The sequence below is a fragment of the Melozone crissalis genome, unplaced genomic scaffold, assembly GCF_028551555.1.
Source record: "Melozone crissalis strain CALT ecotype California unplaced genomic scaffold, PUWL_Pcris_2 ptg000088l_1, whole genome shotgun sequence".
Classification (NCBI taxonomy): domain Eukaryota; kingdom Metazoa; phylum Chordata; class Aves; order Passeriformes; family Passerellidae; genus Melozone; species Melozone crissalis.
Window position 1 is genome coordinate 1,409,847 of NW_026535865.1, and position 10,795 is coordinate 1,420,641.

Genomic DNA, 10,795 nt, shown 5'->3' on the forward strand with positions numbered 1-10,795 from the left:
CAGTAGTGCCCAGGAGTGCAGGAAACCTCTGCCCTGGCTTCACCAAGAGACCATTTCCTACCTGCATCCACTCTCTCCCCAGTACAGGCCCACGGTGCAGGGACTTAGGGGTCTGCCCAGGTCCTCCAGCACTAGGACAGAGGCAAGCCTGCTGTGCAGGGGCCTCCAAGCCCTTGAGGGCTGCCCCATGGCTCAGGGAAGTTGCCTTGTCCTGCTGCTGGCTCTGCTGCAGAGCCACCATGGGAGCTGGTGCTCAGGGGGCTCCTGTTCCTGCCCTGGTCACCCACACTTGTGGGGCTTGGCCTGCTTGCAGATGGGGGACCCCAACTGCCGTGGTCCTGCACGTGGGTGCCCCCTCCCCATCCTGCCGGACATCCCCAGGGCCAGCCCCGGACACGGTCCCCGGCCTCTCCTTCCTGGCAGTAATTTCCTGCTGCTCCCTGTGCAGGGGTGCTTTGGGACTCGGCGCAGGAAGTGAGTGAAGGCCTGGCTCGGGAGAAGGAAACGGGGAAAAAACCCAAACCCCAAAGCTGGTGGTTGGTGCCCTCCCTGCTCAGCTGCCAGGCAGAGCCTCCCTCCCCACAGCCCATCCCTTTCCCTCTTGGGCACACACACAGAGGTGGGAGAACTCCCCCAAAACCGTCCCACTGTATCTCCAGCTGGAACAGGGTCCATGTGCTCTTCCAGGCATGGCCTTTCCCTGCACGTCTGACTGCAGGCCCTGGATGGGGCCCCAGGAGCCTGAGCCCCGAGAGCTGCTGCAGCCTCCGGGCGTGTGCCGGGGCCAGATCAGGGCCTGGATCCGGCTGAAGCCCCTGACGGCTTTTCCCTGACCTGGCTGCTCTCAGTGCTGCTCCCAGCCCTCCCCCGCGTTTCGGGACAAACAGGGCCCGCAGCGGTGCCCGGGCAGGGCGGTGGTGGAGCTGCCCCGTGTCCCATCATCCGTGATGGGCTCGGCTCTCCCGGGCACACCCGGCCCCGCCTGGGGCAGCAGCGGCTGCCGAGCCCCGCGTTCCGCGGCCGGCGATGCCCCTCCTGTCCCGGCACTCGGGGCCAGCCCGATCCCCCTCCGCGGGCCGGCCCTGCCTTCCGCCGGGGCTCTCGCTGCCCCAATCTCTGCTCCAGCCCAGGGGTGGCGGGACGATGGCTCTGCAGCCCCTCAGTGCCCAGCCGGGGCCAGGAAAACCTGCCCGGGCATCCAGCCGAGAGCGGAGCCGCTGTGCCCCTGCTCGCTCGGGATGTCCCCGCGGACCCTGCGGACCCAGCTCCGAGGCCAGGGCCGAGCTCTGCCCTCCTCGGCGGAGCACGGGCAGCAGCGATGGAGGCTGCCGCTCCTGGGACCGTGGGAGGGAGGGAGGGAGCGCTGCCTGGGGCCGTGCCACCCCAGCTGGTCTCGGGTTTGGACAGCGCAGCGACATCCCGAGCTCGGAGCTGCCGGGCTGGGAAAAGCCCCGGGCGGCGAATCCCGCAGGGCAGGGACGGCCGGGCCTGCGGGAGCGCCCAGGGACCCCCAGCCCGCGGCCACCCCAGCGCCCGGAGCCGAAGCCGCCTCTCCCCTCTCGGGTCCGGGGTCGCTGCGGGGCTGGGCGGGGACGCCCCCCCCTCTGTCGGTCCCGCCGGGGGGCGGCACGGCCGGAGCGCCCACCCCCGCCTGCACAGGGACTCGCCCGAGTAAACGAGTGAGTAACGGGGCGGGAGCGCAGCCCGAGCGGACCCAGCCGCGGGAGCCTCCGCCAAGGGGGCTGCGGGCGCCGGCACCGGGGGGGCTGCACCGGGGGGCGCTGCCCGGACAGAGGGCGATGGGGCCGGGGGCCACCCCCGCCTGAAGGCCCGTCCCGAGCAGGGAGGGAGCCGAGAGGGACGGGGCCGGTTCCGGGGGGCGCGGCGAGCCCGGCCCTTCCCCCGCCCCGCGGCGGAGCCGAGCCGGGCCGGGCTGAGCCGAGCCGAGCCGAGCCGGGCCGGGCCGGGCCGGGCTGAGCCGAGCCGGGCCGGGCCGGGCTGAGCCGAGCCGAGCCGAGCCGAGCCGGGTCGAGCCGAGCCGAGCCGAGCCGAGCCGGGTGGATCCCGCCGGCAGCGAGGTAGGGCTCGGGTCTGCGCGGGGAGGGAGGCGTTGGAGGAGGGCGAGAGATTCGGGGCCAAGGGACAAAGAGCCCGGGAGGCTGGGATGGACGGACAGAGACGGGGATGGGCGGACAGACCGCCGGGACGGCTCTGGGGGCTCCGGGGCTGTGTAGGACGGTCGGGACTCCAGCGGCTCCCGAGGCTCCCGGGGCGCTCGGCTCCGCACGCAGCCCCGAGGATCGGGGGCGTTTCGAGGGAGGGGAAGCCGAGACCCCATCGTGGGGGACGGACACGTGGTGACCCCGCTCCCCCCACTGTCTGTCTGTCTGTCTGTCCCCGGGACCGAGGGTCCGCGTCAGGAATCTTCGGCGTCCCCTCGGAACCAGGGTTTGCTTTCGGGGCTCCCCCGCCCGCCCCGTGCGCCGCTGGCTCCTCTGGGGAGAGCCGGAGAAGGACGAGGAAAGGCTCAGGAAAGGGCCGGGAACGGAAGGGTCCATTCCGGGCTGTAGGAGCGGGCGGCCCAGCAGCCTTGGAGCCCTGGAGATGCCGCGGGGTTGCGGGCGGGGGGCCCGGGTACCCAGGGCTCTGCACTCCAGGACACCCGGGCTGATCCTGCAGGCACCGCCTGCCCCGCTCCGGGGCCCTGAGATTGGGGATGGTGCCAGCTGCTTCCCAGTCAGACGAGAGGCTGGGGACCTCTGCCCTAGGCCACAGCAGGGACAGGGAAAACCCGAAAACCCCAGCGAGGACAGCTACCATGCCTGGCAGGAACCATCCCGTGTGTCACTGCTTCCCAGAAATGTCCTCTGTCCTGGGAGCCCTTGGGATGTCTCTGCTCTAGGCCAGGCCAACCTCTTCAGGAGCAGGTCCTTGTGATTGTTGTGGGTCCAGGCAGGAACACTGATGCTCTGCCAAGTCCTCATCCCCACGGCCTTTCCTGTCCTGGCTGATGACCTCGACCTGATTTGGTACCCCAGAGCCCCAGGCTGGAGGGAGGTGGCAGTGGGAGCACACCCACCCCTGGCAGGTGACACAGGTCCCGTGGGACCACCTGCACCAGGGGGCAGAGGCAGAAGGGATCCTGCAGGAAGGTCACTGTCCTGGAGAGCTCCAGCGAGTGGGATGTGGGATAAATACAAACGCAGGGATAAATGCAGACACCCTGCAGCATCCTCTGCACGGCTGCCCTGTGGCTCAGCACCACATCCAGGGCCAGACCCCAGGCTGAGAGTACTGTGGGGTGTGGGGGAGTCACTGCTGTCTGGTTTGGGGGTCCCTTTGCTGGTGTGTGGTGCCTCTCCCTGCCCCCATCCTGGCCTGATCTTGCAAGCCCTGTCCAGGCCCATGCCCAGTCCTGGCAGGGGGAGCCTGGGGAAGCAGCAGGCTGGGGCAGAAGCTGATAAGGAGCAGCTTCCCACAGTCCCCATCTGCCTTTGCCTCCCTCCCCTCGGATGTGGCCAGGGCAGGAAGCAGAGCCCAGCAGCGGCAGGGCAGCCCTGGTGCATCTGCAGCAGGACCCAAACCTGCCAGGAGCCCCCCACACTGCTGCCAGTGCCTCACAGCCTCCAGCAGGACATTTTAGAGCTGGCTCCTCTCCTCTGGGACTTTGCCCCAGCACCCCTTGCTAAATCCTTGCTTCCCTGGCATGTCCATTTTTCTGGGTGCAGAACCCCAAACCCGAGCACAGGGGGTCACTGGGGGCAGTCCCTGGGCTCAGGATTTCCCTTCTGCAGTGGGGGAAATGGCAAGTGGGGACCCCCAGCCCCACAGGAGCCCCTTCCCAGAGGCAGCCCTGGCGTGCTCTGGCACAGAAGGGGTTCCCTCGCTCCAGCCCTGCAGGGCTGGGTGGCCCCTTGTAAATATTTGTTTCCCTCTGAGTGCTGTGCCCAGCTGAGGCAGCTCTGCACAGGGGGGTCCCGGTGCTCAGCCCCTGAGCCCAGCTCAGAGTCCCCCAGCCCCAGGGTCCCTGTCCAGGCCCAGTGGGGTCCTGGCTGTGCTTTTGTCAGGGCAGGAGGTGCAGGGAGCACAGGGAGGGGATGTGGGTAATGGTGGGATTTGGAGCTTCTGGGGCTGCTGCCTCCGTGCCTGGCCAAGGTGCCACTGCAGGGTGACCCCCCTGGCACTGGACACTGTGGGGAGGGGCCATTCCCTGCCCCAGTGAGCAGCCAGGAGCACCCTGGGGCTGTGAGCACCCAGGTTACAGGGACAGCGGGGGGACAGAGGGACCCCTGTCAGCACAGGGAGCACCCTGGGACAAGGGGAACGTGTTGGGGACTGCGCCCAGAGCAGTGTGGGCAGGTGGGTGGCAAGGGACAGCTGGAGGGGGACTGGCACACCAGGCACTCGCGTGGCACCGCTGTGGGGCAGGGGTGACTTTGTCACCTCCCAGAGGACGTGGGAAAGGCTGGTGACTCCTCGGGCTCTCAGAATGTCACGCTGAGGCCTCAGCACTGTCTGCAGGGCCGACGCCTCTGGGGCTGGGGCGGTCCCTCGGGGAGCAGTGAGAACAAACAGCAGCGAGTTTTCACTCTGGGCTCATGGAAACAGCCGGGCCCACCCTCACAGTGATTCACCAGTGCTCTGCCAGACCCCAAACAGACAGGACAGGAGAGGAGAGGGATGGGGCCGAGCCACCACCGCCATCCCCGGCCCTTTCCCTGTCCCAGGGCTGCCGGTCCCGGGGCACGGCCGGTGCCGGGGCAGGGCAGGGTGCTGGCACCCTGTGTGTCCTTATCCCCAAGTGTCACCAGACTGAGGCCCCAGAGGATGTTGCAATGCCTGGCCCATCCCAGCCGGGCTGTGGGATCAGCGCCTGCCTCGGGTGTGCGCAGCGGCTCCCGGCCCTGTGGCTGCACCAGGGGCCAGAGAGGGGCTGGCAGTGAGGGGTGTGTGGGGGAGGGACAGGGCATGGGGACCATCAGGACAACACTCACAGAGCCAGGCCAGTGATGGACCAACGGCCAGGGCTGGCAGTGATCAGAGTTGGTGTGACATTGGTGTGAGGTTTGACTTCTGTGAGGGACAGAACACAGGTGGCAGTGTCACCGTGCACAGGGGAGGAGCACTGCCGTGGGGGCTTTCAGGGGTGGTGTGTTGGGGTAGGGCTGGGCTGAGGACCCTGTCAGCCAGGAGGGTGGGCTGGGGCAAGTGGGGTGGCAAGAACATCCACAGCCTGGAGAAAGGGGTCCCAGCAGGAGAGGAGGGGTGTGCTCCCTGTGGGGGTCTGTGCCCCAGGTTGTCCAGTCCCCACTGTTGCCATGTCTCTGTCCTGTCCCACATCATCCCATTTGCAGCCTGGACTAATTTGCAATGGAGGGCCATGTAGGACCATGAACCTTGTGGGTGCCTTCCAACTCAGGATGCCCCATGATTTTAAGATTTCCAGATGCTTCCCAGCCCAAGCAAAGCAGAGTGGCACTGACCAGGCTGTCCAGCACCACAGCCATCCCTGTCACACCCTGTCCTGGTGACAAACCCACAGCTCTCACTGTGAGGGATGCCAGGAAGCCAGAGCCGGTCTGTCACCCACACTGGCTGTGGTTTGGACACAGTGCCAGGGTTGCAGCACAGCCTCAAACCTGTACCTCAGGTTTCTTCAGCACACTGGAGGAATGGGGCATCTCCACAATGAGCCAGGGGTTTATGCTCAGGGATGGGCAGGGTCAGGATCATGCCCTGGTGCAGCCACTCTGTGCCTGCACCCTTCAGAGTGTGTCCCCAGCTGTGATGGAGGGTGATGGCCCAGGGATCTCTGGCTGAGTCCCCTTGGGGCAGGAAGGAGCCAGGCTGTCAATGCTGAGATTCCCCCAGCACCCTCTGTGCCGGGATTCAGACTCATGGCTGCAGCCCCACGTGGCTCCTGGCCCAGGACAGTTAATCCCAGCAGCTGGAGGGCTGTAGCCCTTGGCACCCTCTGCAGCTGTGCCTGGGGGCGGCACGAGCCGGGTCCCACCCTGGTGTCCCCTCCATGGGCTGGGGTCCCACCCTGGTGTTCCCCTCCATGGGCTGGGGTCCCACCCTGGTGTCCCTCTCCACAGCCCCTGGAGGACCCCATATCTGCAGGCTGAGGATGGATGATGGGTGGGCCTGGCCATAGGGAGCAGCCCTAAATTCCCTCCATTCCCCCCGCAGGGATTGGTGCCGGCAGCGGCAGGAGCTGCAGCCATGGAGCAGAGCCAGGCCGGGGCCTGAGGCTGCTGGAAGGAGCAGGGGGGGGTGCAGGACATGGAGCCCCCCAACAGCAGCACGGCCGGGCAGGCAGCCTCGTGCTTCGGGGTGTTCAATGCCAGCGACGGCCGTGCCAGCGCACAGAACAGCATCGCCTCGCCCTGGTTCTCCACGGCCTTCGGCCTCATCGGCCTCTGCTCCAACCTCTTTGCCCTCTGCGTCCTGGTCAGCTCCTCCCGCAAGCTCTCCAGCCAGGCCCGCTCCTCCTTCCTCATCTTCCTCTGCGGGCTGGTGGTCACAGACTTCATGGGGCTGCTGGTGACAGCCTCGGTCATCATCCCCTACCACTTCACCAAGTTCTCCTGGGCCGAGGTCGACCCTGGCTGCCACCTCTGCAACTTCCTCGGCTTCTCCATGGTCTTCTTCGGGCAGTGCCCGCTGCTGCTGGGGGCCACCATGGCCGGGGAGCGCTTCGTGGGCATCAACCGCCCCTTCTCCCGCTCCACCAGCCTCTCCAAGCGCCGCGCCTGGGCCATCGTGGGGCTGGTGTGGGGCTTCTCCTGCTTGCTGGGACTGCTGCCGCTCTTCGGGCTGGGGCGCTACACGCTGCAGTTCCCCGGCTCCTGGTGCTTCCTCACCCTCCTGCCCGACACTGGCGACGTCGTCTTCTGCCTGCTCTTTGCACTGCTGGGCATCCTCTCCGTGCTGCTCTCCTTCATCCTCAACACCGTCAGCGTGGTCACGCTCTGCCGCGTCTACCACGACCGCGAGTCGGTGCAGCGGCGCCGGGACAGCGAGGTGGAGATGATGGTGCAGCTCGTGGGCATCATGATCATCGCCACCATCTGCTGGATGCCCCTCCTGGTGAGGCCTCAGTCCTGGTGTGCCCCATCACCACCCCTCCGTGTCCCTCCTGGCTCTACATGTTCCCCTTGTTCCTCCCTGTGGGGTCTCAGCCTTGGTGTGCTCCCCCAGTGTCACTCCTGGGGCTTGGTGTCCCCCACCCCTCACAGTGAGGGGTGGTCCAGCTTTCATTGTGTCCCCTCCATGTCCCTGCTAGGGAGGTCCCAGGTGTGCAGGTGTCCCCTTGGTAAGATTTCACCTGCCCGTGTCCCCCTGTCACCTCCCTACACCCCGAGTTGGCCCCTGGTGACAAACAGAGCAGTGCCCCAAACCAGGCCAGGACTACTCCCAGGGGCTCAGTGCCTTGACCTTCATCACTTCCCCACCCTGGAGCAGCTCATGGATCCTGCACTGACACTTTTGTCCCTTTTTCCCCCCAGATCTTCATTGTGCAGATGGTCCTGCAGCAGCTGCCTGGCCAGGCCCAGGTGCTGCCCACGGACACGCAGGAGATGCTGCTGATCTACATCCGCATGGTCACCTGGAACCAGATCCTGGACCCCTGGGTGTACATCCTGTTCCGCCGGGCCGTGCTGCAGCGCGTGTACCCCCGGCTGCCGCCCCGGGCCTCGCTGGCCTCCCTCAGCCCCACCCTGCCCCGCAAGCTCACCGCCGGCTCCGTGCTGCAGTAGCACTGGGGAGGGGCACGGGGCGGGGGGACACGGCCATCCCCCCCTCACCCACGGTGGATCCTCATCACCTGCATCCAGGGCCCTCCCCACGATAGCCAAGGGGCTGTCAGGGGGCTGCTTCCCCCTCCCCGTCCCCAATAAAGCACAGCTGGTGCAGCTCTTGGTGCCTGCTGGGGGTGACCACCCGAGGGGGCCCAGGGAGGGTACCTGGGGGGAGCCCACCCTGCTGACAATCAGAGCAACAGCCCTTCTCCTCCTGTCTCTCGTTTAATGACCCACAGCCTCTGCCCACCACGTTTGGGATAGTGCAAGGGGGATCCTCAGGAAGGTGGGTGGGTTGGGTGCCTTCTGCCCCCCAAGCCAAGGGACAGATGTAGGTGCTGCTCAGGAGGGTGTGGGAGACAGGATGGGCACCCCCACCAGCACCTCAGCCCCAGATGGGGTGGGGATGAGGTGGGGGCATGGGGAGGGGACAAAAGTGAGGAGCAACACCTGCCCCCCAGCTACTCCTTATCCCCCTTGGGGTGGCAGACGGCTGCCCACACCTCGGCCACGAACTCCTGGGGGAAGGCGAACTCGCCCAGCACTGAGTCCAGCCCCTGGGCAAGCTGGGCCACGCTGGGGCTGCCCTTGGCTGCCTCCACCATCGTCGAGGCTGTTGGGGAGAAGAGGGAGGTCAGGGCCAGTGTGAGGGGCTGGGACAGGAGCAGGGGCTGTGTCAGGATCTGGAGCTGGAGCAGGGGAAGAGGCAGCAGCTGGGGCAGGAGGGGGAGCTGGGGCAGTGCAGGGGCTGGGGAAGGGGCCGGGTCTAGGGCAGGGTTGGGGTAGGAGTGAGGGTCAGGACAGGTCAGTGATAGGAGTAGGGGCAGGGTCAGCTCCTCGTCCAGGCCCCTCCTCACCCAGGTCGCTGTCGCGGATGCCCATGTAACTCTCGAGCAGATCATCCACCCGCCGGGCGGCTTCTTCCTCGGAGGGGCTGGGCTGGGGGCGAGGCGCCCGGGGTGAGTGCCGGGCAGCACAGGGGATGCTGATCCCCATCCCGGCACAGGCTGAGCAGCCACAGACTCGGGGTGGGGGCTCGGGGTGGGCCTTACCCCCTCCTCCAGCACGGCCGGGCCCTGGGTCCGCAGCCGCAGCGTTTCCTTCCCGCTGGCCACTCTGCCTTCGCCTGGGGATTTGCCTGTCCGTGTCCGCTGCCCGATCATGTCTGTGCCCCGGGGCGGGGATGAGGGCACGGGCAGGACCGGGCACCCCCAGCCCCTCGCTGCTCACTGCCCGGCCATGCCCCAGCCCCCAGGGGCACTGCGGGGTGAGCCGTGTGTGGGACAGGGGGGGTGTCAGGAACACCCAGGGGTGCAGGCGGGGATGCTCGTGGTTTTGGGCTGCTCACGGATGCTCAGGACAACACAGAGCAAGGGGGTGCCCGTGGGGGCACGAACAGGTTTGAGGACCCCCGTGTGAGTGCCCCAGGGCTGTGGGGTACACACACACAGGGGGCAGTGAACCCTGGGAGGCACTTGGTCACTGGGGAGGGGCTGCAGGGCCACAGGGGCTGGGGACGATCCCCAGGGCATCCCCTGGGATCTTCCCAACTCACCGAAGGCCTTTTTCGGCTGGACCAGGCGGAGGGTGAAGGGCTGGGCCCGCGGCAGCTCCCGCAGCATCCGGGCCACCTCGTAGTGCCGGCAGCCCACGATGGTGTGGTCGTTGATGGCCTCGATGCTGTCCCCCACACTCACTGTCTGCAGCCGGTTGATGATGCTCCCCTCCTTGATCCTCTGGGGACCACGGTGGCACAGGGACACACGGCACAATGGCACAGCCAGACACAGCCCCCATCCCGACCCACACACAACCACCTCGGGGGTCCCACGCCCTTTGGCAGCCAAGTCAGGCAGGGAAACCCTCCCAAACGTCCCCAGGGCAGGGGAGATCCCCAGGGCCAGGACAGATCCAGGGAAGGAGTGGTGTGGGGAGTCAGGGAGGAGCCTGGTCCCAGGGAGAGGGCGTGCAGGGGATGTCACCTGCAGGGCCACAGTCCCCAGGGCTGCCCCAGGGGTTCACCTTGATGAAGGCGTAGCCGGCCCCGTTGTCTGTGATGGTGAGGCCAAGCGCGTCCTCTGTCTTGGTCACCTCCACCTCCTTGGTCTCGCCCCGGACGTGGGCGAAGATGAAATCCTCCAGGCCAATCTGTCCCCCCAGCAGCTTCTGCATGTCCACTTTGTGCGTGTTGAGCGTGCAGAAGAGGATCTGCCCCGGGGAACCCCATCAGCAGGGACTGGGGATGCCCCAGTAGGGCAAGAGGTGACAGGGGAGGCACGGCCAGCTCAGGGGAACTCAGATCCGGGCACCACTAGAACAGAGAGGCCCAGGGACCCCCAGCCTGCCGGGGACCCTGCACTGCCCCGTCCCTGCGCACCTCCCCCCAGCTCCAGGCAGCTGGAATCAGCCAGGAACCGGCAGCCACTGCTCCCTGCCCACATACAGAGGGTAAAGTGAAGCACAGAGCCCCAAGCCCTCCCCAGAGGAGCCAATACAACCCTGAGGCCACAACACCCTTGCAGAAAATTTCGGGGACTGCATTTGCAAGCACTCGGGGACCTTGGGGAGCACAGGCCACAGACAGTGCCTCAGGGTGGGTGACCCCGCCCCAGCCCCTCACCTCGGTGGGCGAGATGTCGAAGACCTCGGCGATTTTGGCGTAGAGCTCCTTGACGTTGGTGAAGCCCTCGATGCGGGCCGTGGGGCTGCCGTGGGCCAGCTGCGTGTGGAACACCAGCCGGGGCCGGGCGCGGGGAGCCCGGGGGGCCGCGGGCCCGGCCGGCTCGGGGGTCCCCGGCTCCTGCCCCACGCCGTTCTCCATGGGGCCGCCCTCGGGGGGCTGCCGGCCGTGCCTGCCCGCCCGCTGCATCCCTGCGGCGCTGCTGAATTATGGATGGGGCTGGCTCCCCGCCGGCCGTAAGGCGATCCCCGCACCCGGGAACCTGAGCCGCTGGCGCAGGTCACCCGCGGGGATCGGGTGAGCTCTGCCA

General features: G+C 67.3%; 3 protein-coding genes across 3 annotated transcripts; 2 read left to right on the forward strand and 1 right to left on the reverse strand.

Annotated features, from left to right (window-relative positions):
• The first annotated feature begins 947 nt into the window (after positions 1-947).
• LOC128946871 (skin secretory protein xP2-like) lies at positions 948-1,826 on the forward strand. Its single transcript, XM_054290869.1, has one exon. The coding sequence runs from the start codon at positions 948-950 to the stop codon at positions 1,824-1,826; it is 879 nt and encodes a 292-aa protein (XP_054146844.1).
• Positions 1,827-2,017: 191 nt separating this feature from the next.
• Positions 2,018-7,825, forward strand: TBXA2R (thromboxane A2 receptor). Its single transcript, XM_054290939.1, has 3 exons — positions 2,018-2,078; positions 6,193-7,092; positions 7,512-7,825. The coding sequence occupies exons 2-3, from the start codon at positions 6,286-6,288 to the stop codon at positions 7,761-7,763; spliced, it is 1,059 nt and encodes a 352-aa protein (XP_054146914.1). The 5' UTR covers positions 2,018-2,078; positions 6,193-6,285; the 3' UTR covers positions 7,764-7,825.
• Positions 7,826-8,075: 250 nt separating this feature from the next.
• On the reverse strand, positions 8,076-10,674 carry GIPC3 (GIPC PDZ domain containing family member 3). The gene is made up of 6 exons (XM_054290936.1): positions 10,426-10,674; positions 9,828-10,013; positions 9,361-9,541; positions 8,858-8,970; positions 8,663-8,744; positions 8,076-8,418 (listed from the first exon to the last, which is right to left on the reverse strand). Exons 1-6 carry the CDS (start codon positions 10,672-10,674, stop codon positions 8,267-8,269), a joined length of 963 nt encoding a protein of 320 aa, XP_054146911.1. The 3' UTR covers positions 8,076-8,266.
• Between the last annotated feature and the right edge of the window lie 121 nt (positions 10,675-10,795).

Bases quoted from the DNA above. Each gene is read 5' to 3' on its own strand.
- LOC128946871 (XM_054290869.1), top strand. From the start codon at position 948: ATGGGCTCGGCTCTCCCGGGCACACCCGGCCCCGCCTGGGGCAGCAGC.
- GIPC3 (XM_054290936.1), bottom strand. From the start codon at position 10,674: ATGCAGCGGGCGGGCAGGCACGGCCGGCAGCCCCCCGAGGGCGGCCCC. The intron at 9,542-9,827 runs GTGAACCCCTGG...CGTGGTCCCCAG, and splicing joins CCGGCTACGCCTTCATCAAG to AGGATCAAGGAGGGGAGCAT. The intron at 8,745-8,857 runs GTAAGGCCCACC...CCTCGCCCCCAG, and splicing joins CGGCCGTGCTGGAGGAGGGG to CCCAGCCCCTCCGAGGAAGA.
- TBXA2R (XM_054290939.1), top strand. From the start codon at position 6,286: ATGGAGCCCCCCAACAGCAGCACGGCCGGGCAGGCAGCCTCGTGCTTC. The intron at 7,093-7,511 runs GTGAGGCCTCAG...TTTTCCCCCCAG, and splicing joins TCTGCTGGATGCCCCTCCTG to ATCTTCATTGTGCAGATGGT.